Source organism: Canis lupus, chromosome X (genome assembly GCF_048164855.1).
Source record: "Canis lupus baileyi chromosome X, mCanLup2.hap1, whole genome shotgun sequence".
NCBI classification, from domain to species: domain Eukaryota; kingdom Metazoa; phylum Chordata; class Mammalia; order Carnivora; family Canidae; genus Canis; species Canis lupus.
This window is the reverse complement of record NC_132876.1, coordinates 2,617,400-2,643,189: the sequence shown is the minus strand read 5'-3', so window position 1 is coordinate 2,643,189 and position 25,790 is coordinate 2,617,400. Positions and strand designations below refer to the sequence as shown.

The 25,790-nt window shown below is 56.3% G+C and overlaps 1 protein-coding gene across 1 annotated transcript; it reads right to left on the bottom strand.

Annotated features, from left to right (window-relative positions):
- Positions 1 to 16,129: 16,129 nt before the first annotated feature.
- PNMA6E (PNMA family member 6E) lies at positions 16,130 to 24,224 on the bottom strand. The gene is made up of 2 exons (XM_072815197.1): positions 24,090 to 24,224; positions 16,130 to 19,762 (listed from the first exon to the last, which is right to left on the bottom strand). The coding sequence occupies exon 2, from the start codon at positions 19,750 to 19,752 to the stop codon at positions 17,434 to 17,436; it is 2,319 nt and encodes a 772-aa protein (XP_072671298.1). The 5' UTR covers positions 19,753 to 19,762; positions 24,090 to 24,224; the 3' UTR covers positions 16,130 to 17,433.
- Between the last annotated feature and the right edge of the window lie 1,566 nt (positions 24,225 to 25,790).

The following is a 25,790-nucleotide window of genomic DNA, read 5'->3' as shown; positions in this document are numbered from 1 at the left end:
TTTGAGAAAAGGGTCTTTATAGGCACAATTAAGTGAAGGATCTCAATATGTGATCATCCTGGATTAGGATGGGCCCTAAACCCCTGACCAGTGTCCACATAAGGTACAGAAGACAAGAAAGACAGAAACAGAGGAGAAGACCATGTGAACATGAGGGCAGAGAGTGGAGTGAAACGGCCACAAACCAAAGAATGCTTAGGATTGCTGCTACCTGAAGATGGAGAAGCAGACTGTCCCTGGAGTTCTTAGAAGGAACCAACCCCACCCACATGTCCATCTCAGACTTCTGGCCTCCAGAGCTGGGAAGTTGGGGCTAGTGCTACTGCCAGTTGTGGCCTCTTCCCTGGGGGCAGCAAGGGGCTACTGAGCAGCTTTAAGCATGAGGCAAGAAGCAACTTACACTTGTCAAGGATCTCTCTGCTTCTGGGTGGCAAAGGGCTTGAAGGAGACCAACCTGGAGGCCGGGCAAGCCAGAGGAGGCCATCACAATGGTCTGGAGGAGAGAGGGGAGACATGTGAGCAAAGTGAATGGAGAAGGTGACACGTGGGAAAACTGAATCGGCCAAATGGCAAGATAAAAGGAGGTGGGAGAAATGACTCTCGGGCCTTGAACTAGGGTGACAGAGAACCCGAAGCTGACAGGAGGGACAAGATGTACAGTGTGCACAGAGCACTTCTGAGGCCAAAGACGGGCCTCAATTTTTGTACCAAAGGAGACGTTGCTTAATGCTTACTAACCTGAAGAAGCAGGAAAAGCAGCTAAAATGGGAAACAAGTCAGTTATGAGAGGCCACCCCACAAGCCTGTCTGAGCCCCAGGCAGTCTCCAGTAGACTGATCAATTCACCAACTTCATCCCAGTCAGGTGACTGCCATGGCCTTTCCCTCCACGGGCTATGATTCTGAGGTCATTGGATTCCAGCTGGGCCAGGGCCTTCCCAATCTTTCCATGTTCCCAAATAAGCATAATCAACTCCTAGGTACACAGGACTCAGCTGCTGCAGGGATTAAATATTTTCGACCTGTTCCCCAATCCCTACATTCCTTTTGAATTGTGCTAGAAATCCTGGCAGGGAGCAGAATTTTCCAGAGAAGGCCGGCTCTGCCCTGGCTGAGCTCCCAGGCTTCCGTCCCTCCCTGAACTGCTCAGGGCCCATTTGACCAAGGCCAGGAGACATGTGGTGGCCCCCCAAAATGTTCACATTCTAATCCCTGGAACCTGTGAACACGACCTTATATGGCAAAAGGCACTGCCGAGGTGATTAAGGACTTGAGATGGAGAGGTGATCCTAGATCATCCGGGTGGGCCACCATGCGTATCATCTTAGAAGAGGATGATTTGAAAGACAAGTAAGAAGGCAGTGTGATGGAAACAGAGAGATTTGAAGATGCTTTGCTGCTGGCTTTGATGAGGGAGGAAGGAGCCACGAGCCAAGGAATGCAGCCCCAGAAGCTGGAAAAGACCAGAAAATGGATTCTTCCCCTGGAGCCTCCAGAGGGAACATGGCCATGCCAACACCTTGACCTTGGCCCAGTGACAATGAACCCCCTTACCCCCGTCACTGACTGTATAAGCTCCAGGGCCCCCACCTACACAGGCTCCTTCTCGGGTCCTGAGATGATGCCTAGCAATTTTGTAGTTATAATTTTACCTCCTTTTTCTTAAAAAAGGTCCTCCAAATTGCATAAGCCCCCCAAACCCAGATCCATTCATGCCCATGCCTAAACCAGCCACTGATAAACAGAATGAGACCCCCGTGAGTGGTTCACCGGGTCAGCAACATTCCTAAATGACCTTGACAAAGACCCGCCTTGGTAAAAGTCTAGGCAGGCTCCTCATTGTCCTCTTCCTGACCAGGCCTCACCCTTGGCCTATAAAGACTTAAACCAAACACTAACATATTTTAAACAGCTCAAATCTGTGTCCCTAGGATGAGCCTACTCCCCCTTAACGTGCTGATAAAATTCATGGTGGCCAAAAGAATTTCCATTTTGTTGCAGCCAATATCTGAAGATAAGACCTGGGGCTCTCAGTCTTGGTAGGACGTCAGGAGCCTAACTTCCAGAAGCACCAGTTAGCAAACTGAGACAGGCTTCATATGGCTCACCACCCCTTCTTGCTCTTTGTGATTTTTACTCCCCTTACTCTACTGAGCCCACTAACTGCCCTCCCTGCTCCTTCCTTCATCCTTGAAAATCCACATTCACCTCCTATGAATCAAAACTCTGTTGAGTTTACACTGGGCTCTTTTCCCTATTGTGGTACCATATTATTAATTAAAGTCTATCCTTGTCTCTTTAGGGTCCAGCTTTTATTTTCTTTATTATTTAAAAATTTTTTATATATTTATTCATGAGAGACATAGAGAGAGAGACAGAGACACAGGCAGAGGGAGGAACAGGCTCCCTGAAGGGAGCCTGATGCAGGACTCGATCCCAGGACCCTGGGATCACGTCCTGAACTAAAGGCAGATGCTCAACCGCTGAGCCACCCAGGTGCCCCTCAGCTTTGATTTTCTTTGACCTCCCCCAAGTTCCCTGCCCCCTGGTTTATACCCCATATGTGATGCTCCAGCCTGCAAATTGAATAGGCAGCCAGGCCCACCACCTAATCCCAGGAGCCCTTTGAATCTGGATCCAGAAGCCAGAGACAGGGAAGCCAGAGACTCAAGTCGTGAAAGGGATTCAAGGAGAGGAAGATTCTCCTGCTGGCTTTGAAGATGGAGAAGGCCACATGACTATGAAAGCAGATGGCAGGGCAGCCCAAGTGGCTCAGCGGTTTAGCGCCAGCTTCCACCCAGGGCGTGATCCTGGAGACCCGGGGTCGAGTCCCACATCAGGCTCCCTGCATGGAGCCTGCTTCTCCTCTCCCTCTGCCTGTATCTCTGCCTCTCTGTCTCTCTGTTTTTTCATGAATAAATAAATAAAACCTTAAAAAAAAAAGAAAGAAAGCAGATGGCACTTGGAAGCTAAGCGCAGCCCCTGGCTGACAGGCTGCAAGAACCAGGAACCTCATTCCTAGAGCCACAAACAGGCAAACATGGCCAATGACTTTCATGAGCCTTCAGACTAAAAGGCAACCTGGCAACACCTTGACTTACAGCCCTTGAGACCCTGAGAAAAGGACCCACCCATGTCCTGCCTGGAACTTTCAATCAACAGAACTATGAGCTGATAAATGGGTGCTGGTTAAAGGCCATTAAGTTCGTGGTAATTTGCTATGCAGCGATAGCTAACGCGTACACTTAGCAGTCATGATTTGGCCCCTGGCTAGAGAGGGCTGAGCACATGGCTCCAGCAGGCTAAAGATGAGGACCCTTGTCCTCCTCTTCCCGCAGACTGTAGCACCAGGGTCACCCCTCCAGGATCGTTTCTTTGCCCCTTCTCCTCCCTGGCTACATTTGCCTACATGGCAGTTCTATTTGTAACCGTGCGTGTAACTGTGAGCCTACTATTCAATCCCAGAGAGTGGGGAGCCCATCATGTCCCAGCTATAGACTAGCACCTAGCAGAGTACCTGGCACACAGTTGGTGCTCAATAATTGGGATGAATAGGCGGGCACGTGGGAGGCGGGGATGCTGAGGAGGCAGTCAGAGGGCAGCCCTGGAATCCCCGGTGGCAAAGAAAGGAAGCCTGGAAGAGGCTGGGCAAAGGTGGGTGGAGGCAGGGACTGGCACTGTCTCCCATCAAGGTCAAGGGGTCTCAGAGGAGCAGAGGTGGGTGGGGGGTCGGAAGGAGGAGGTGTGGGCCCAGAGAAGGCACCTGGGGGCGGGGAGAGGTGGAGTGGGCAACGGCAGCAGGCCCAGGGTGTGCCTGGACAGCTGGGAACCAAGGCAGCCGTGGGAGGAGGGGGTGGACACAAACAACAGGGACACTCGAGAGGGATCCGGGATCCAACTAGGTGACGTGAGCCTAAAAGGGCCGGGTTCTATGCACACGGGGAGAAGTACAGCTACAGGAAGTTAACGCTGTAGGGCAAAGAGGGTGCCGGTCCCCTTTTTTGTCCCCGTGGTATGTGGGGCAAGGGAAGGAGTGCAGTGGCAGCCCTTCTGAGGCAGGAGGCGGAGGTAAGAGGTTCCAGGCGCAAGGGTGACAGGCCCGGTGGAAGGTCCGGGGAGGATGAGGGAGGGAGTGGGGAGAGGACGGATGCCCAGCACTTGGTGCCCACCCGCCCCGCGCAGGGCGTGAGTCTGGGGCAGGCAGCTGCGGCCACGATTTGCAAGGGACCTCCTCCGCGGTCACTGGCAGCCCACGCACAGGGCCCAGGCCTGCAGGGGGCTTCCCTGGTCCCTCCCCAAACCCCGAGCACCAGGTGTGTGCCCCAAACCCCGAGACCAGGGGGGCCAGAGTGGGTGTTCCGTGAGTGTCGGTGTCCTTGCAGGCCCACCTCCCAGGTGACCCGGCCTGAGGACGCAAAGGCTCAGAGCTGGGGGTGCCTCGGGGCGCCAAGCCTTCCGGCCCTCACAGAGCTTGTGGGCACAAAAGGGGAAGGGGCGTCTCTCCAGGAGAGAAGTGGGGTCAGGAAGTGACCATGCTGGCGACAGGAGCTCCGAGCAGAGCAGGACTCTGTCACGAGACCCCACACAGCGGAGCCACTCTCTGGCCGAGCCATCTCGGGCATGCCGCTCACCAATGCGAGCCTCAGTTTCCCTAACATAGTCCACGCTTTGGTCCTGTCTATCACGGTTGGTAACGGCGAACTGAGGCTAAAGTGTGGAAGAGCGCTGCGAGGCGCTTCTGGTATTTCCTTGAACACTGAGATCTGAACGGAATGTGACTTTCAGAAAGTCGGTGACCAAAGCAGGGGACTCCAGAGCTTTTCCCAGCAGGGAGGCTTCAATCACCTGACCACGTGGCCGTAGAAGCTGCCTGGGGCCCTCCCTGGGCCACCCCAGCCTGAGTCACGGGACTCCCCAGGTAAGAACACAGGTTTCCATCAGCTGAGCTGCTGACCCCAGACACATCTTGTCACCGCTGGCCACCCCCCACCCTGTCCCCTACCCTGGGAACTATGGTCCCTGACTGAGGGCCACTTCTCAACCTGGAGGCCTCGGGGTTCTGAAATAGAAACCACCGGGTTGACTGGCTGGCTCAGCGGTTTAGCACCTGCCTTCAGCTCAGGGTGTGATCCCAGGGTCCTGGGATCGAGTCCTGCATTGGGTTCCCCACAGGGAGCCTCTCTCTCCCTCTGCCTGTGTCTCTGCCTCTCTCTGTGTGTCTCTCATGAGTAAATAAATAAAATCAGAAAGAAAGAAAGAAAGAAAGAAAGAAAGAAAGAAAGAAAGAAAGAAAGAAAGAAAGAAAGAAAGAAAGAAAGAAAAAGAAACCACCAAGGCAGGGCTCCTGGAAATGGTGCCCTCGAGTAGAAAAGAGATCAGCTGGGCTCCTCAGAGGGAGCTCCCTCTCCAAGGGAGGCTCAGGCCTGTGGGTGAGACAGAGGTGGCCTATGAGGTCACAGGCAGTAGCAGAGGCAAGGCAGGAGACCCTGGGGGAAGGTGCCTGTGGCAGAAGGGGTCCCAAATGTGAGGAGATGACCCAGCCTGAGGAGGCAAGGGCCCCGGTGGCCAGCGAGGCTGCCGGCCTGCTGGGCTGTGATTCTTTTGACAAACTATGCCTGCCACCGCCTGTGGGCCACCTTCTTGCCAGCTGGGGCACTTGGGGACACAAACAGGGAGCCATGGGTCTCACTACTGCCATGCCCCCAAAGGTCCCCCAGATGCCCCCCTCGCCTGGGAGGGGAACTTGAAACTGGCCTTCAAGGCCTGAGGCCCGACCCAGGGCCCCAAGAGCCCCGACATACAGCCCTCACAGCCCCGCTCTCTTGGACGCTGAGGCCCTCCGCGTCTCACTCCAGCTGCAGGGAGAGCAGTTGCGAGAAACAGTCGTGCTTCGGGGCACCAGGGAAACGGATTGAATCTTAAACTACAAGTTTCGTTCTAGAACCACTGTCTGTCAGAGCTCATTCACCTGAGGCCCGCGAGGGGCAGGTGCCGGTAGGCCCACGAGGAGCCCGTGGCAGCATTCATCAAACGCAAGGGCAACGGGACGCGGGCGAATTTGTGGACGGCCCTAAATGCTAAAGCCAGGTCAGGAAATGTTTAAAAATCCAAAATCTCCAAGAGGGACCAATAATAAAAACTACTGATGGTGAAAGAGCTGGGAAACAGTCATCTAGTACAAGTCTTACTCTGTTGATAGGGACCAAGGACAAGAGTCACCCGGATTACCCAAGCTCACAGCCAACACTAGCGACAGAACATGAGTTATGCTCACTGCCTTCTTTTCTGACCATCAAGCCATACTGCCTCCAAATGTGTTTCTGTTGTACCTGGTCTTGGCTTCAAAACTTTTCCTACTCTTTCCCTATACATTCCAATGTGTTAGCTCTAAAGGCATTTTACTTATGGTTTTTGGATCACGGTTAGGATGCTTTCCTTGACAAGAGAAACCCAGCTCTATCTGGCTTATACAATAAAGGGATTTGTTTGCAAAAAAAAAAAAAAAAAAAAAAAAAGCCAGGTCAGGAGGGAAGGCTCCTGTTGTGACACGTTGGTTATCAATGGCACCATGTGCCCCGCTGGCTCGGGATGGCAAATTGCTTCTGTTGAACTTATAGGGGATTCTGTGCCTTTTAAGGATGTGGATTCCAGATTCCACTAGGGTAGAGCCTATTCTGTGGGGCAGAAAGGCCATGCCAGCAGGCTCCACCGCTAGGCTGGGAACGAGCACTCCGGGAGTGGTTTCCTTGCAAATCCCATCACCCGTGTCAGATGAGTAGTCTGCCGTTGCCGTGGTGAATTCGTGTTATGCTGGGACCTTGATTCTCAGCAGAAACGTACGTTGCCTTGACCGTGATTACACAAAACACGTTGTCTAGGAAACTGAACAGGAAGGGCTAGATCATTCTTGGCTTCGAGCGGAAGCCACACAGAGTTACCTTGTACCCAGTGGGGTCTCAGCCTTCCTCGGGGGCCCGTAGGCTTTGTGTGTGTGTGTGTGTGTGTGTGTGTGTGTGTGTGTGACAGGGACAGAGACAGACACAAACACAAAAAGGGAGAGAGTGCTAGCGTCGCTTTGCACACATTGGGAAGCTTCAAGCCAAGACAAGCTTCTGCAGTTGTTGCTTGGAAGCAGACAGGGCTTGCAGTGCCCTCTCCCATCTCTTACTGGGAGGCTACTGGGGAAGGGAGCAGTAACTCTGGCCTCCTGCCTGTTCCCTGTCGCCCAACGCAGTTCCAGAGCTGAGGAGGTGTGGTACCATGGGAGGGCCCCACTGGGCGCTGGAAGGTGTTGCTTTCCCATAGAGAGCGCCTGAATCCATCTATAGGCAGTGCGCTCTCTCTCTCTCTCTCTCTCTCTCTCTCTCTTCCATTCTCTCTCTCTCTCTCTCTCTCTCTCACACACACACACACAACATACACACACCCCAAGGGCAGACTGATACAAGAGTAGCTTCCTGAGACTCCAGTCTGTTTCTTTCCCCATATAAACCATGTGTGCCCTCAGGCCAGCCACGAAAGCCACCTTGACCTCCTGGGAGCCTGTGGCCGTAGATGCCACTGCAGTGGCAGAGGGCACTTCCAGCAGAGGACACTGAGTAAGGCATTGTATGACTTCTGGTCCAATGGCTTCCTGGTCCCACTAGCCCAGGGCCCTTCCGTCTCACCACCTGAGAACAGCCCAGATTAGGAGCAAGCACGTCCTTGACTCCACTCTCTTCCTCGACCACAAGCTCGCACCCTCCGCCAACCCATCAGGGACTGCTGCTGCCAGTCCTGCCACCGACCCTGTCCACTCCGCCCGGTGCTTACTGTGTCCCAGGCCCCGTCCTCACTATTTGCCAACTGCATATGGAAGGGATACGCTAAACACTTCCTAAATAAATAAGCAGGAGACAGAGATTACCATGAGGCAACCAGCGAGGAGACAATGCAAGAGGACACGTGCATGGCGGAACAAGTCAAGTGTTCCAGAAAAGTCCAGAGATGAGATCGAATCCAGCCCAAATCCCAGCAACCAGAAATCCCCACCAATTTACATTGCCCCGGGTGTGCAATGATGGAAAATGTGGACAGATGCAGGGACAGGCAGGTGAGTCAGAACTATTCCCCCAAACGATCGTCCAGTATACTTAGCAGGAGAAGCCAGACTCAAAAAGCCGCAGAGTGTATGATTCCATTGATATGAAATGTCCAGAACAGGCCAATCCATAAGCAACACAAACGGATCAGTAGGTGTCAGGGGCTGGGGGAGCAGGGAATGGGGGGATGCTTGCTAATGGGCACTGGGTCCCCTTTGGGAGGGACGGAAAAGTCCCGGGAGCCGACGGTCATGACAGCCGCATGACTTTGTGAGTATACAGTACCAAATGCACGGACTCGAACACGAAAAGGGCATGTGTATCATATCTCAGTAAAAATAGGGTCATGGCATATGCCTGATGTCGAATCTAAAATATCACACTCCTTGTATTCGTGAACAAAGGGGGAAAAAAACAGAAAATGAAAAGAACTGCTGAAATCGTAATAAATGTTTCTCTAGAAGTCTTAGTTCCTAAAAGATCCCACAAAAGTGAAGGAACGGAACTATGAAAAAGGCTAAGCGGTTTTAAATACCCGAGACATTATGCTTAATTTCATGTTCCAACACGGTATCCAGTGACCGCTCTGACACACGAAGAGGTTGTCCCGTGCCCGTCGTCCCACCCCTCGGGTTTCCACCCCGGCTTCGTGTTATGTTGGGACTTCTGCGTTCTCAAGGTTTCTAAGATTTGCATTGTGCCCTAGAGCAGGCCGGGTGTGCGTGCAGAACCAGCACTTGTGGAATATGAGGCCTGCACGTACGCGGATCCAGGGTTTGTTCTTTGGCTTGTGTGCTCTTTGTTTAATTAAATTGCTCTTCATCGTCCGATGGTCATTTTGACTCCGCTTTTCGACCTGCACAAGGTCGATGGAACTTGCTCTTCCCTTGCGCTCTCTCTCGGGAACAGCGCTTTCGCATCCACATGGAGAATTTCCTTTTCCACCTTCCCTCCGGCCCTCTGCCCTCTCGAATTGTGTCCAGGACTTATAGACACGTCCCCGGGAGACCAGGGTGCACGTGGTCCCCGCGGTCACCTTCCCTCCAAGTGCGAACTGCTCTGGGATGGCTTTCACATCTCAGTGCTCTTTGTATTCCTCTCTTCCAATTCTTTTCCGAGTTCTTCCTTTCGCTTCCTTCTGCTTTCTCACCATCTCTTCTTTATTTCTTTATTTCTTTATTTATTTTTTGCACTCCGGCTTTCTTTTTTTTCTTTTTATAAATTTATTTTTTATTGGTGTTCAATTTACTAACATACAGAATAACCCCCAGTGCCCGTCACCCATTCACCCCCACCCCCCGCCCACCTCCCTTTCTACCACCCCTAGTTCGTTTCCCAGAGTTAGGTCTTCATACTCTGTCTCCCTTTCTGATAATTCCCACTCATTTTTTCTCCTTTCCCCTTTATTCCCTTCCACTATTTTTTGTATTCCCCAAATGAATGAGACCATATAATGTTTGTTCTTCTCCGACTGACTTACTTCACCCAGCATAATACCCTCCAGTTCCCTCCATGTCGAAGCAAAAGGTGGGTATTTGCCATTTCTAATGGCTGAGGAATATTCCATTGTATACATAGACCACAGCTTCTTTATCCATCATCTGTCATGGACACCGAGGCTCCTTCCACAGTTGGGCTATCGTGGCCATTGCTGCTATAAACATCGGGGTGCAGGTGTCCCGGCGTTTCACTGCATCTGTATCTTTGGGGTAAATCCCCAGCAGTGCAATTGCTGGGTCGTAGGGCAGGTCTATTTTTAACTCTCTGAGGAACCTCCACACAGTTTTCCAGAGTGGCTGCACCAGGTCACATTCCCACCAACAGTGTAAAAGGGTTCCCTTTTCTCCACATCCTCTCCAACATTTGTGGTTTCCTGCCTTGTTAATGTTCCCCATTCTCACTGGGGTGAGGTGGGATCTCATTGTGGTTTTGATTTGTATTTCCCTGATGGCAAGAGATTTCCCATCTCTTCTTTAAATCCACCTTTCTCTTGAGAACTCACGTTTTTTGGAATCGCTGTACATCAGTGGAAGGCTTTGTTGCATTTTGGTTCGCTTTGGTTGTTGTCCAGACTCTTCCTGTACTTTGGGTGTCACGTTCCCTTGCGGTGTGCTTTCGGCTAACGTTTACTCCTGCTCCTTTCATCCTCTTGTTTGTGCAATTGTTGCTGTTGCCAGTTCATGGAGAGGCCCCACGGTGTGTTGGGGATGTGCTTGATTTTGCCCACATGTCCACGTGGTCTCTGGCCCCCACGGTACCTGACTGGGTCTCCACAGTGATGTCCCACTGCTCCTGAGGCCTGACCTTAAGTTTCATTCGTCTAACCAGAGATTTGTTTGCTATTTCTTTTATTTTTTTTTATGACTTTCCAGACTGTGCTCCTTGACTTTGGAACAGTCTGAGTCTCGTTCCATTCCCAGGGAGCCCTGGCTGACCCAGCTGGCTCCCCACCCCCGGCCAGACATGGCAATGTTTGGCTGGAGAGTGTCCTAATCTGTGGTTTGGGGTTGTTACAGTTCCCAATGCCGTTTTCTCTCTTTGAAGCTGTCTTTGAAGCAAAGCCCGCCCATCGTTCTCCCCTCCGACTACAGAGGAAAAGAGCCCAAGGCCTTGAAGGAATCTTTTTTTTTTTTTTTTTTTTTTTTTGCTTCAGCACAGGAAATGCCAAGGGATTTTATTTTTTTAAGTTTTATTTATTTTTACTTTTTAAAATTTGGATTCAATTTGCCAACTTATAGGATAACACCCAGTGCTCATCCCATCAAGTGCCCTCTTCAGTGCCCGTCACCCAGTTACCCCATCCCCCACCTACCTCCCCCTCTGTAACCCTTTGTTTCCCAGAGTTAGGAGTCTCTCACGATTTGTCTACCTCTCTACTTTTTCCCACTCAGTTCCCCTCCTTTCCCTTATAATTCCTTCACTATTTTTTATATTCCACGTATGAGTGAAACCATATGATGATTGTCCTTCTCCAATTGACTTATTTCACTCAGCATAACCCCCTCCAGTTCCATCCACGTCAAAGCAAATGGTGGGTATTCATCCGTTCTGATGGCTGAGTTTATTCCATTGCAAAATACCATGGACTTTCTTCACAGAGTTGGAACAAATAATCTTAAGATTTGTATGGAACCAGAAAAGACCCTGAATAACCAGAGGAATATTAAAAAAGAAAACCAAAGCTGGGGGCATCGCAATGCCAGATTTCAGGCTGTATTACAAAGCTGTGATCATCAAGACAGTGTGGTACTGGCACAAAAACAGACACACACAGATCCATGGAACAGAATAGAGAATCCAGAAATGGGCCCTCAACTCTATGGTCAACTAATATTCGACAAAGCAGGAAAGAATATCCACTGGAAAAAAAAAGTCTCTTCAATCAATGGTGCTGGGAAAATTGGACATCCACGTGCAGAAGAAGGAAACTAGACCACTCTCTTACACCAGACACACAGATGAACTCAAAATGGTTGAAAGATCTGAATGTGAGATAAGAATCCATCAGAATCCTAGAGGAGAACACAGGCAACACCCTTTTTGAACTTGGCCACAGCAACTTCTTGCAAGATACATCCATGAAGGCAAGAGAAACAAAAGCAAAAATGAACTATTGGGACTTAATCAGGATAAAAAGCTTCTGTACAGCAAAGGAAACAGTCAACAAAACTAAAGGACAACCTATAGAACGAGAGAAGATATCTGCAAATGACCTACCAGATAAAGGGCTAGTATCCAAGATCTATCTAGAACTTATCAAAATTGGGACCCCTGGGTGGCTCAGCAGTTGAGCACCTCCCTTTGGCTCAGGACATGACCCCGGGGTCCTGGGATCAAGTCCCGCATCGGGCTCCCTGCAGGGAGCCTGCTTCTCCCTCTGCCTGTGTCTCTGCCCCTCTCTCTCTCATGAATAAATATATAAAATCTTTTTTAAAAAATCCTTAAGAAAAAGAACTTATCAAAATCAACACCCAATAAACAAAAACTCCAATCATGAAATGCGCAGAAGACATGGACAGAAAATTTTCCAAAGAGGACCTACACATGGCCAACAAGCACATGAAAAAATGCTCCGCATCCCTTGGCATCAGGGAAATATAAATCACGACCACAATGAGATCCCACCTCACCCCAGTGAGAATGGGGAAAATTAACAAGACAGGAAACCACAAATGCTGGAGAGGATGTGGGGAAAGGGGAACCCTCCTGCACTGTTGGTGGGAATGTGCCCTGGTGCAGCCACTCTGGGAAACTGTGTGGAGGTTCCTCAAACAGTTAAAAATAGACCTGCCCTAGACCCAGCAATTGCACTGCTGGGGATTTACCCCAAAGATGCAGATGCACTGAAACGCCGGGACACCTGCACCCCAGTGTTCAGAGCAGCAATCTACAAAGGGATCTCCTTTATTAAGTCAGAGTCCTTCCCAGCCCGAGCAGCTGACAGTCCGGCCGGAGCACGGAGCACCCCAGCGCCACCCGCCTCTGGCTGAGCTGCTCACTAGGGCCTCCTGGCCTGGCTCTGGCCCCCTGGACGGGCGCGGTACAGCTTCCTGGGCAGTCCCGAGTCCGAGCTGCTCTTAATCCCGCACCCAGCAGGGCGTGAGACTGGAGCTTCTCACTCACCTGGGAAGAAGTTAAAGAGCACGTGGCCTGAAGTGGCCCCCAAAAGGCAACGGCAGTAAGGACCACGAGGCACGACGGCGGGCCCTGGCTGCCAGGAGGACAGAGCGCAGCGGGGGGCAACGAGGAGCCAGCAGCCGCGGGCTGGGGGGCGGCCCGGGCAAGGCGGCCCCGGGCACGGAGGTCTCTGTGGGCAGGGTGGGTGGCCGACGGCCTGGTACGAGCCCACGCTGTGGGCTGCCAAGGCTCCTTCGAGATCAGGCCTCACTTCCTAAGGGGTGCAGGTGATGTACCATGGGGATCACCCCCTCTCAGTTAGGGGAACTGTTCCTTTGGGAGCTGATTTCAGCAGAGCTGGCACCAGGGAGACGGAGATGGTGAGAGGCCCAGGGGTGGGGTGAGAACAAAGTGGGAGCCACATCTGCGTGCCACCACCTCACACCGAGACGAGGCAGGTGACCTGCAGGAGGTGAGTGCCTGGCCCCACGGAGCCACACTCACCCGTGACCCAGCACTCGGGGAAGGGGTAGGAGGCGATTTGGTGGCAGCATCAGGTCAACAACACTGTGCTACCCGGACGTTCTGAGCATATTTGTAAGTGACCTTTGTTTCATGTCTCCCTTCCAATTTTTGTGCAAATTTCTCCCATGGCCAGCGCTAACTCGAGACCATAAAGAGCAGGGAATTCTGGGAGAACTAGTTGCAGCTTAGCCCATATCTGGGGGTGCCTCCCTGCTTCCTCTGCCCCTCTCCATCCCCCGTCTACCCTGGGGAGCGGACATCCATTTGTGTTTCAGAAGCACATGTGCCTGAGGCTCCCTCAGCCCCCCACAGCCCAGTGGGCATTTGTCTCTGTGGGTGCTGGTGGGCGGGGCTGGGAGAGAGGATCACGGAGGGGAAACTGCCCCGGCCCAGCCACGCAGGGAGCACGGCCAGGGAGCACCGGCCCCGCAGCAGCGCCGGAGCCAGCTCAAGCACAAGTTCCTGGTGCAGCCCTCTGGGCCAGCTCCCCAAGTCCACCAGGATCCCAGCACATCTGGAACGCACCAGATGGCAAGAGCAGCGACTTAACACGACAATGACGGAAGTGGGCCATCATGGGAACGGGCTTGCACTGCCTCTCCAGCCCTAAACCTGGAAAAGACTGAGCTCTGGGGCCCAGAGGGTGGTCCCTGGAGCACGGGCTCACCAAGCTCTCCCTCAAGGCCACCCTGAGCCAGGATCCCCACTTACCCAGAAGAAGTAAGTTGGCTCCCTGGGGACCTGGGTTCTAGAAGAATCTCTTGAGCCATGCTCCAGTGGATTTGTCCCCTGAAGCCCAGTGAGGCCATCAGATAAGTCTGCAGAACAAGACTCAGGCCCCCTCACGGAGCCCCTGTTGAGCTGCTTGAGGCCCGTTCCTGGGTGCCCTCCAAGGGCAAGCAAAAAGCTGCACCCCCCACTCAAGCAGTCAATAGGCTTCTCTCTTTTTCATGGTTCAGGGCATTCCATAGTGGAGTCCTAGTGGCTTTTTGCTGAACAGTCACCCCCTCTACAGACAGGAGATGGGCTGGGACCCGGATAGGCCTGGGGCCAGGTCAGATGTCAGCAGCATCTGCACTGGTCTGCAAGGAAGGCAGTGCTCTCCCTCAGCGTCTGCCCCTTAGCCATCAGCCATGCACCTGTCCCCTGCCCATTGGAAATGGGGTGGCTGGGGGGGTACAGCGGCTCTCCACTCCTCGGGGCTCTACCAGCTGCCCCAGGGTACAGGCCGCAACAGGACAGGGCTAGACAGACGTGGACTTGCACTGTGGGCCAGGCAGAGGGCGCCGGAAGGAGATGAGAAGGCAATGTGGACAGGGGTATCGAGGCCTGCGGGGACGTCTGTGACCGCCTCCTCTGGGATGCAAGTACGGCACCAGAGGCTCTGGGGAACTAGGGACAGGGGCTCCCCCAGCAGTCTGCTCAGCCAGTGTGTTCCTCCTCCAATTCCCACGCAAGCCTCACCTGGGCCTGAGAGGGGCTCTCAGGCACGTGACCTGCTGCTCAGCCCCGACTGACGCCCCCTGACTTCAGCGGTAGCACTCCGTTCCACGGAACAGGAAGCAGAGGCCCACCCACACTGACCCATACCCCGGGGCCAAGACCTTAAGCTCCCCTCACCTGCTTTCCCGCAGCCCGCCACCGGTGGCTCCCACCTGGCCTTCCCAGCTCCCAGCCACCCAGCAGGAGCTGCGCAGTACCAGCATCCTCTCCTGTGCCCACGGCCGGTGCTCTTCCAGCAGGTGTCATTCGGAGGCTCTTGTACCACGCAGTCTTGGTCAATCGCATCTCCCCGCAGCTGACAGAAGCCAGAGAAAGTTGGCTGAAGCATGGCAGGTGTCACAGGGTACCTGGGGAGGGCTGGAGGGCCAGGCTCTGAATCCCACTGCTGCGCTGGGCAGGTGAAAGCACTCCTATGGCTCCTCTCACAGACCCGGCCCACTCCCCAGGACACAAGCCTCGCTGCCCCTGCTGGCACCAGCCCACCCGAGTGCAACCTACGTGGCCCCAGATTCATCCGCCACACGCCCAGGCCCTTGCTTCGAGGCAGGCAGAAAGAGCGCCAACCTGGCATTTTCTGCTCCTCTTGTGAGCAGAGCTCAGCCTCATCAAGCAATTTTCTAGGACAGAAGACATGAGCAGTGCCCATGGGGCTCACCTACATGGTCCAACAGCTTCCTGCTGCCCTTACTGTGAAACCCAGTCATACCCCCATCCCTAAACACCACCCCTTCAGAGAGCAACACCCCCCCAGCCACTGTGGGTCCACCGGCCTTGTGCAGCTCAGTAGCTTGGTCTGGTTCTTCTTCCTGACAGCAAGTCTGTTTGCAAGTGGAGGTGCCATGAAAATGTTGGTGCCCATTCTCCTAGAAACCCCACAAGTGTCCAGATTTTCTCAGTTGCTCACCAAGTGTTGTTAATGTTGTTCCATGGTGAGATCTTCACATTTAGGACAACTCAAGTTAAAACACACTTGGCACCCTTTAAAAACCCTATCACATTTTAATGCTGCCTTTCTCACCAAGGATGCTATGGGCGTTAGAAGCATCACAGCTCTTTGTTGCATGATCCCACTCCATGCAGTGCACGCCTTAAGCAATCCTCAGTCCCAGGATGTCAGTGGCCCCAATAGCTTAGTAAAGAAAACCATGATTATTCCCAATTTTGAAAGGGAAAAGGGGACACCATCCTAAAATGAGGACCAATGCAACCCCCAAAATTTTAAGATTCACCTATAAAATAGAAGGCAGGCCTGATCATACCCTAGTCTCCTCATCCAAGTGCCTCACCTACCCTCTCACTGCAAAAGTCTCCCATGGGTACTAGACAATCCTTTTTCTGGATCCCTCCTCCAGCCCCAGTAGACCGTTGTTCCCTCCATAGCCCAGAGCAGAGGCGAGACATGGCTGAAACATTCAATGAAATTTATTGAAAAGAAAACATATTGCAACCATTGAAGACCGGGAATGACAACTGAGAGAGGAATGTCTAACCGTCACTAGAGCCCATAGGTCACGGCCCTCCTCCTCTCAGGGACCTCCGCGTCCCCCCCTCCCATGGCCCTCCTGCCAGTCTCCCTTCCCCAGGGCCCCACGATCAACCTCTGGCCAGGATGATGGACGCTGGCCATGTCCCCTCACGCCAGGACACCCCCCCCTCTGGCAGACATGCTGGGGCCTGGTCCTGCCCTATGGCCGGCACGGGACAGTCCCAGGACGCTGGAAAAGGCAGCAGGGGACCCTCGGCCAAGCCAAGGAAACTGAGTCACAAGTGACAACAGGTGGCACATCATAGCACAGTTCCCATGGAGACAGCCGCAGGCCACTTCTGTCGTTGGGCCAGTTCTTCCTTCTGGAGGTCACGAGGGATGAGCACCAGCCGTGCCCTCCTCCGTCCGTCCCGCCGTCTCCTGGAACTGGGTCAGGGTCTCCGGGGTGGGGTGGGGGCAGCTGCTCAGTTAAGAACACACACACACGTCTCCACAAGAACAAGCAGCATTCGGCCTAAATCTACACCGAGAAAGCGGAGGTTGAGCTCACCACAGTGAAGGAGAGCGAGCAGAGCCTTGGTGGACACAAGCTCACGGCACCCGTGCTGACAGGTGGGTGCCCCGGAGGCCAGGACACCCACGGCGGGTTCCTGCACACCTCAAGGTTCTGCATGGAAATGATAACTAGTGGGGGGGAGTAACTGGACACGTGAATCACTGAAGAGCCCACAGAAACACAAGTGGGCTTCCCAGAACATGGGGCAACGTGCCCCGGGGTTCAGTGAATGAGGGTGTCCCTCTTGGGAGGCCCAAGAGGCTGGCACTTTTGAGACGGCCTCTAACATCTCCTAGTGCAGTGTGGGTGGAAGATGGCTTCAAGTGCCCCTCACCTAGACCAGGAGCCACACTGGGGGGCTTCCCAGGCTGGCTGCCTCAGCTGACAGGCATTGGGGCTGGGGCTGGGGTGGTACTGCCATGGGAGGGGGCAGCTCTCCACGCCCCATTTGGTGTCAAGCATGGCCATCTGGGTCACTTGGAAGGGCTAATGGTGGTGGCTAGGGTGCCTTGGGAAGGTGGGGTCGTGGGAATTTGTTTGGGCCGGGTGGGCCCTTTGCTCAGCCCTGCTCCTCATGTGGGGCAAGGCTGCTGCCCTGGCTTGGCCTCCCCCTGCCTCCAGAACTTGGCAGCCTGAGAGGAGAGGGGGCCCCTGGGCCTTCTGAGCCTATTTGCCTGAGGAGGACTTGGGGAGGCCCGTCCCCCCAGCCCCATCCTCGTTTCCTGGCTCATCTGGGATGGGCTTGAGCCCCTCCTCAAGGGGATCCCCAGCCTCCCGGTCTCCTGCCTGGGCGAGGCCCTCTGGCCCACAGCCAGGACCTCCTGGGCCCACCCTGGAAGCAGCGCCCATCTGGGCAGGGGTGGGGCCCCCAGGGGCCTCTGAGGATCTTCCCTGACCTAGGCCTGCAGAGGCGGGAGCATCTTCATCTTCCCGAGTGGCAAGGAAGACCTTGGAGGCCTCCCCAGGGGCAGGGGTGGCCTTGGCACCATCGTGGGGCTCAGGAGCAGCTCCACCAGCTTCGGCAGTGCCGGGAACGGCCTCATCGGCCTCTACGTCGGCGGGAGCAGGCTCGGCGCGATCTTCATTGGCTGGGGAGGCCTTGGTTTCACCTGCCCCGGCAGGGGCGCCCTCCGTGAGGACTTGACGAGCCAGGGCCGCCTGGGAAGCATCTTCGTTGGCTGGGGAGGCTTCGGCAAGCTCTTGCCTGGCGGCGGCAGCCGGCACAACAGCCAGGACCCTGACATACGCGGGGGGCCCTTCTTCCACTTGGAACTGCTCACCCGTAGCTGGGGCGGCCTCCCACGCCTCGGCCTCGCGGATGAGCCGCAGCATCCCCAGGAAGCCGGGTGGTCTCCTCTCCAGCCGCATCCTCTTCAGCTTGCTCTGGAGCATCTCGTTGGAGCGAGCCCGCATCAGCACCTGCCTGGCGCGAACCTGGTCCGCGATGGTGGGATGGATGGCCCCCTTCTCCACGGCCGACTGCAGCAGGCCTTCCAGGCGCATCACGTAGGCAAACAGAGTCTCCTGGGGCCGCTGGGCGCACGTCAGGAACTTCAGCCGTGCGGTCACGCAGGGATCCTTGTCTCCGAACACCTGGACCATTGCGGCCAGGCAATCCTGCGCAAGCATGTTGGGATTTTCTGCCAGGAGGCCGCACATGAACTCGAGCGCGAGGCCCCCCAAGCTTTCCATCAGCCACCGCCTCCTCTCCCCTTCTGGCACGTGGCGCCACATGAACAGCATGTCGTTGGCGTGCTCCAGCCAGACCTCAAAGGACTCTTGGTCTGGATCTTCCATCCCGGAGAAGGTTCTCAATTCCCCGTAGGCCGCGTCTTCTGGCACAGGCTGCCAAGCCTGGCCCCACTGCTGGATCCAGGATCCTCCCTCATCTACGGCTCCTGCAGCTCCTTCCTCCCCTGCAGTGCCCGCCTCCCCTGCTGCTCCTGCCATACTCACAGATCCCAGCACACCTGCAATTCCTGTGTCACCTGCGGCTCCCTCCTCATCAGACACTGCCCCTTCATCTTCTGCCACACCAGCAGCTCCTGCCTCACCGGCAACTCCTGCCTCACCTACAGCTCCTGCCACACCTGCAGCTCCTGCCTCACCGGCAACTCCTGCCTCACCGGCAGCTCCTGCCTCACCTCCTGTTCCTGCCACACCTGCAGCTCCCTCTTCACCGAGTACTCCTCCATCTTCTCCTACCAAACTCACAGCTCCTGCATCTTCAGCTCCCTCATCTAACACTATCCCTTCATCTTCAGTTCCTGCCTCACCTACAGCTCCTGCCTCACCTACAGCTCCTTCCACACCTGCAGCTTCTTCCTTACTTTCACATCCTTTATCACCTGCGGCTACCACCTCACCTGCTGCTCCTGCCTCACTTGCAGCTCCCACTTCACCTATGGCTTCTTCCTCACCTGCAGCTCCTGCCTCACCTGCTGCTCCTGCCTCACCTGCAGCTTCCTCACCTCCACGCCCTTCCTTACTTGCACCTCCTGCCACACCTGCAGCTCCTGCCTCACCTGTAGCTCCTTCCTCTCCTTCACGCCTGTCCTCACTTGCAGCTCCTGTGACACCTGCAGCCCTTTCTTTACCTACAGCTCCTGCCTCACCTGCCTGGCCGGCCCTTGCTTCCATCTGGGGCTGCGCAGGGAAATCGGGTCTATCCTGTGAGTCTGAATCAGGAGCCTGGGGCAGAAAGACCACAGGCCAGGGTCCTCCTTTGCCTGCTATTTGTCGGGGGATCAAACTTCGGTTTAAATACTGAGCAAACTCCACTAAGGCGACCCTGGATCCGAGCTCCTTTCTGAATGCTTTGCCCAGCACTCGGTATCTGCCCAGGGGCCACAGGGCAGCCTTCACGGCATCCTGGAATTCCTCTTCCTCACAGTCATCTGGGATGCCCAGGATGAGCAAGGAACGGTGTGCATTCACGCCCATCCACCTGCACCAGTCATGCAGTATTGCCAGTGGCACTGCCATTGCTGAAAACCTGAGAATGGAGAGAAATGACTGGACAGGTGCACACAGACTGTCACCGTGTGAGCCTCAGTCTGTGGGTGCAGTGGGGTGAGAGTCACGTTCATACCACACAGCCCACCTCCTACCACATAGCCAAAGCCCCATGTCCCTCATGGTGGTGGCCTGTGGTGCGTCCACTCTCCATTCTGTTTGATTTTAGAAAACCTTTCTGATAATACACTGATTTAGGACGTATAGAAGTAGTCATATTTTCTACTGCTCCAGGCATTACTTTTAGGAAGTTGCTTACTTCACCCCAAGAACTATGTCCAGTTTTCACATTTTTGGCATACACTTTCCCATTATATTCACTGCATTTTCTTTTCTTTTTTTTTTTTTTTTTATTTTTTTTTTATTTTTTTTTTTGCATTTTCTTTTTAATGTCTGATGTGTAGTGATAGCACTCTTTCATTCCTGGTGTTGGCAGTTAAGTGGCTTTTTTTTTTTTCTTTATTAGACTCGCTAGGGTTTCAGCAGTTTTGTTTCTCTTTAATTAAAAAAAAAGGGGGGATGCCTGGGTGGCTCAGTGGTTGAGCATCTGCCTTTGGCTCAGGTCATGATCCCAGAATCCTGGGATCGAGTCCCACATTGGGCTCCCCGCAGAGAGCCTGTTTCTCCTTCTGCCTGTGTCTCTGCCTCTGTCTCTCATGAATAAATAAAACCTTTAAAATAAAAATAAAAATAAAATCAATAAAATAAAAACCCAACATATAGCTTTGTTAAAAGCCTCCAATTTGGTTTACATTACTGATTTCTTCTGTTAGGTATAGTATCTCTTCAGCCAACTCATTTTGCATTATTTTACCTTTTTTATAGTTTGTTTAAATGAACCATTAGGTCACTACCTTTATGCCCTTTTTCTTTTCTAATATATGTACTTCGAGTAATGCATTTTGTTCTCATTGCTTCTTTAGCTGCCTCAGTAAATTGGGTAAGTGGTATTTTTTTATTATTATTATTCAGTTTGAAATATTTTCTAAGTTCCTTCGTGTTTTCTTCTCTGAGCCATGGGTTTCCAAATATTTCAAGCTATCCTATCATGATTCATTTTATTTTTTAAGATTTTATTTCTTTGAGAGAGCGAGCACGTGCGCACAAGCCGGGGAGGGGGCCAGGAGTGAGGCTAAGCGGGGACCCGGAGGCGGGGCGATCCCAGGACTCGAGGGTTCATGATCTGAGCCAGGGTGAGGCGCTTAACCAACTGAACCAGCAAGGTGCCCCTATCTTTAATTTTAAATAAAATACCCCGAGACCAGAAAGGTTAGTACGTAAAAGCACAATCCTTTAAAATTTACGGACTTTTTTACGACCCAGCATATGGTGTTATATGGGTGCGAAGCACTCTTGTTCCGTAACTCTAGTTTCTGTCGAGAACAAGGTTTCACCCCTCCTGCTGCCAAAATCCCTCTGCCATCTCCCACGGAAGCCACCCGGGCCCGTCGGATTCCGGGTGCGGGGTCCCAGAGCCCCTCCGGAACCCCGGAGGCGCCCCCCCCCCCCGCCCCCAGCGAGCTCTGTCCTGTTTGCGCCACCGCGGAGGAGCGAGCGTCCTGCGGCCCGCGCCCCCCGCAGGCGGAGCCCGCTAGCGTCCTGGAAGCGGGGCGCCCCCTCGGCCGAGACCTTAGCCTTCCCCTGCAGCCTCACCGCGGGGAGCTCTCCCCTCCCACGGTCCCCGCCCGCGGCCCATCCCCCTCTCCGTGGCCCCCAGAAGCCGCGTGCCTCGCCCCGTGCGCGCCTTGCGCCATCGCCTGCAGCGGCTGTGTCCCCAGCCGTGCCCTCCGCCCCGCCCCGCCGGCAGCCCCCCCTCCCGCCAGAGGCCCGAGGCCGCCTGCCTTCCCACTCAGGCCCCGCAGCTCCCCTCCCGCCTCCGGGGTCCCAGAGCCCGCTCCACTGCGGCCACCTCAGCGGGGGCCCTCCCCCGCCCGTCCCCCCCAGGACACCTCAGCGCTCCCCCGCCTCCCCGGCGCTCAGGAGCCTTCCTCCCCAGCGCCCCAAAGCTACCCTCACGTGCTCTCAGCACCCCACTAGGCCATCGTGCCCTGCCGCCTTCCCGCAGCACCCCAGGGCCCCCCCCCCACCTGAATGTCCCGCACCAGACCGCTCACAGCCAGCAGGTCGCCTCCGGGGCCCCCAACACTGGGGTGCCGTTCCCTTGGCCCCCACCTTCTCTCAGCAACCCTTCCTACCGTCCAGAGCCCTCTGCTCCCACACTGGCCCCCATAGTGGCCCCCACGCCGCCACGCGGCCCCCATAACGTCCCCCACTCCCGGGTAGCCCCCACGCCGCTACTCAGACCCCTAGCCTCCCCAACTCCCGGCGGGCCCCCACGCCACCAGGCGGCCCCCAGTCCCAGCAGGCCCCCACGCCGCCATGGGTCCCTCATCCCCGGCAGACCCCCACGGCGCCACGTGGCCCTCGCAGCGTCCCCCACCCCCCAGCGGGCCACCAGGCGCCCTGCGGTCCCCACCGCCAGCGAGCCCCCACACTGCCAGACGGCCCCCGTAGGGTCCCCCACGCCGCCACACGTCCCCCACCCCCGGCGGGCCTCCACGCCGCCACGCGGCACCCCCAGTGTCCCCCACTACCGGCGGGCCCCCACGCCGCCACGCAGCCCCCGCAGCATCCCCCACGGCGCTACGCTGCCACGCAGCCCCCGTAGCATTCCCCACGCCGCCATGCGGCCCCCACCCCCGGCGGGCCCCCACGCCGCCATGGGTCCCTCATCCCCGGAGGACCCCCACACTGCCATGCGGCTCCCACCCCCAGTGGACCCCCACACCGCCACGCGGCTCCTGTAGCATCCCCGATGCCGCCATGCGTCCCCCACTCCCAGCGGGCCCCCAGACCGCCGCGCGGCCCCCGTAGCGTCCTCCACCCCCGGCGGGCCCCCACAGCGTCCCCCACCTCCGGCAGGCGCCCACGCCGCCATGGCTCGCTCATACCCGGAGGACCCCCACACCGCCACGCAGCCCCCACTCCCAGTGAGCCCCCACGCCGCCACGAGGCTCCCGTAGCGTCCTCCACCCCCGGCGGGCCCTCACGGCGACCTGTGGCCCCCACTACCGACGGGCCCCCACGCCGCCACGCGGCCCCCGTAGCGTCCCCCATGCCGCCAAGCGGCCCCGCCATCAGTAGGCCCCCACGCCGCCACGCGGCCCCCACAGCGTCCCCCACCCCCGGCGGGCCCCCAGGCCGCTATGGCTCCCTCATCCCCGGCGGGCCCCCACCCCGCCGCGCGGCCCCCACAGCGTCCCCCACCCCCCGCGGGCCCCCATCCCGCCGCGCGGCCCCCACAGCGTCCACCACCCCGCCACGCGGCCCCCACAGCGTCCCCCACCCCGCCGCGCAGCCCCCACAGCGTCCCCCACCCCCCGCGGGCCCCCACCCCGCCGCCCCCACAGCGTCCCCCACCCCCCGCGGGCCCCCACCCCACCGCGCGGCCCCCACAGCGTCCCCCACCCCGCCACGCGGCCCCCACAGCGTCCCCCACGCCGCCACGCGGCCCCCACAGCGTCCCCCACCACCCGCGGGCCCCCACCCCGCCGCGCGGCCCCCACAGCGTCCCCCACCCCCCGCGGGCCCCCACCCCGCCGCGCGGCCCCCACAGCGTCCCCCACCCCGCCGCGCAGCCCCCACAGCGTCCCCCACCCCCCGCGGGCCCCCACCCCGCCGCGCGGCCCCCACAGCGTCCCCCACCCCCCGCGGGCCCCCACCCCGCCGCGCGGCCCCCACAGCGTCCCCCACCCCGCCGCGCAGCCCCCACAGCGTCCCCCACCCCCCGCGGGCCCCCACCCCGCCGCGCGGCCCCCACAGCGTCCCCCACCACCCGCGGGCCCCCACCCCGCCGCCCCCACAGCGTCCCCCACCCCCCGCGGGCCCCCACCCCGCCACGCGGCCCCCACAGCGTCCCCCACCCCCCGCGGGCCCCCACCCCGCCGCGCGGCCCCCACAGCGGCCCCCACCCCCCGCGGGCCCCCACCCCGCCGCCCCCACAGCGTCCCCCACCCCGCCGCGCGGCCCCCACAGCGTCCCCCACCCCCCGCGGGCCCCCACCCCGCCGCCCCCACAGAGTCCCCCACCCCCCGCGGGCCCCCACCCCGCCGCCCCCACAGCGTCCCCCACCCCTCGCGGGCCCCCACCCCGCCGCGCGGCCCACAGCGGCCCCCACCCCCGGCGGGCCCCATAGCGGCCCTACATCGCCCCCCACAGCGGCCCTACACCGGCCCTCAGCGGGCCCCCCCGCCCCCCAGCCGCCCCCCCCTAGCGCGGGGCCCACGCGAGCCCCGGGGGCCGCTTACTTCCTCCGGGTCCTGGACAGCTCCACAGGCCCGCGCCGAAGCCAAGCGCTGAAGAGGTCGCCTCAGCTGCGCAGCCGGGAACCAAGAGGCCGAGCCTCCGCCGCGCGCGACGTTAAGGCCTCGAGGGCTTCCGGAAGCTCCCAGAAGCCCCCAGGCGCACACGAGAGAAAGTTCTCGGGGCGTCGGTGGAGCCGGCAGATGATTGGCTCGGGCGGGCACGTGACGCGGCAAGTGTTACTGTATCCACCTGCCCGGAGCCGAGCGAGGCCCGGAGGCTCCCGAAGGGGCGGCGAGCGGGGGGCGGGCACCTGCCGTCGGGGAGGAGGCCACGGCCGGGCCTGGAGGGCAGGCCTTGCGCCCCGCTGGGCCGTGGCTCCCATTTCCTTTTTTTTTCATTGTTTTTTTATTGCTGTTCAATTTGCCAACATATAGCATAACACCCAGTGCTCATCCCGCCAAGTGCCCCCCTCAGTGCCCGTCACCCACTCACCCCCACCCCCGCCCTCCTCCCCTTCCACCACCCCTACTTCGTTTCCCAGAGTTAGGAGTCTTCATGCTCTGTCTCCCTTTCTGATATTTCCCACACATTTCTTCTCCCTTCCCTCCTATTCCCTTTCACTATTATTTATATTCCCCAAATGAATGAGACCATTTGATGATCGTCCTTCTCCGATTGACTCACTTCACTCAGCATCATACCCTCCAGGTCCCTCCACGTCGAAGCAAATGGTGGGTATTTGTCGTTCCTAATGGCTGAGGAATATTCCATCTATACACAGACCACAGCTTCTCGATCCCTTCATCTGTCTATGGACACCGAGGCTCCTTCTTTTGAAGTCGCCTTTCCACTGTGGTTGGTAACGTCCTCAAAATGTTCTATATTTTTATTGAGATCTTATGGGGCGGTGTCAATCCCTGTGGCGGAAATATTAAAATCGCCACCAATAATTATGCAAGACCCTGTTTCTGTCTTTATTCTGTCGACTTCTCTGTCATGTGTTTCGAAGCTCTGTTGTTGGGTGCAAGCCTGTTGATCGATTCTACGTGTTCCTGGCTGATTGACCCTTACATCATCACTACCTTTCATGTCAGGTAACAGTCAAAGTACCTTAAGCGCCTTCTGTCTGATATTCATATATCCATTCCCACTTTCTTAGGCTCACTCTTTGCATCGTATATAATTTGGGATTCTCTTACCGTTAACATATCTTACTCTCTTTTATTTTTTAAGATTTTATTCATTTATTCATGAGAGACAAGCAGAGGGAGAAGCAGGCTCCCTGCAGGGAACCCGATGTGGGACTCGATCCCGGGGACCCTAGGATCACCCCTAAGCCAAAGGCAGATGCTAAACCACTGAGCCACCCAGGCGTCCTTATCTGAATCTTCATTTTTAAGTTGTGTCCCTTGGAAATAGCAAAATCCTTGCTCTTTCTTCTGACAATATCTGCCTTTAAATCCGACTGTGTAGCCCACTAACACTGAGTATGATTTTTGAATAGTAGGAATTATGTATATGCTTTTATTTTTTTCTTTTTGTTTTTTTGTTTTTTGGGTTTTTTTACGTATATGCTTTTACTGTCTTTGTCGGCTCATCAGGCTGCTATAACAAAATACTATAGATTGCGGTTCCTACAAACAACAAACCTTTATTTGTCACACTTTTGGAGGCTGGGAAATCCAAGATTAAGGTTCTGGTAC

Coding starts and splice junctions, on each gene's coding strand:
- PNMA6E (XM_072815197.1), bottom strand. CDS start 19,752: ATGGCAGTGCCACTGGCAATACTGCATGACTGGTGCAGGTGGATGGGC.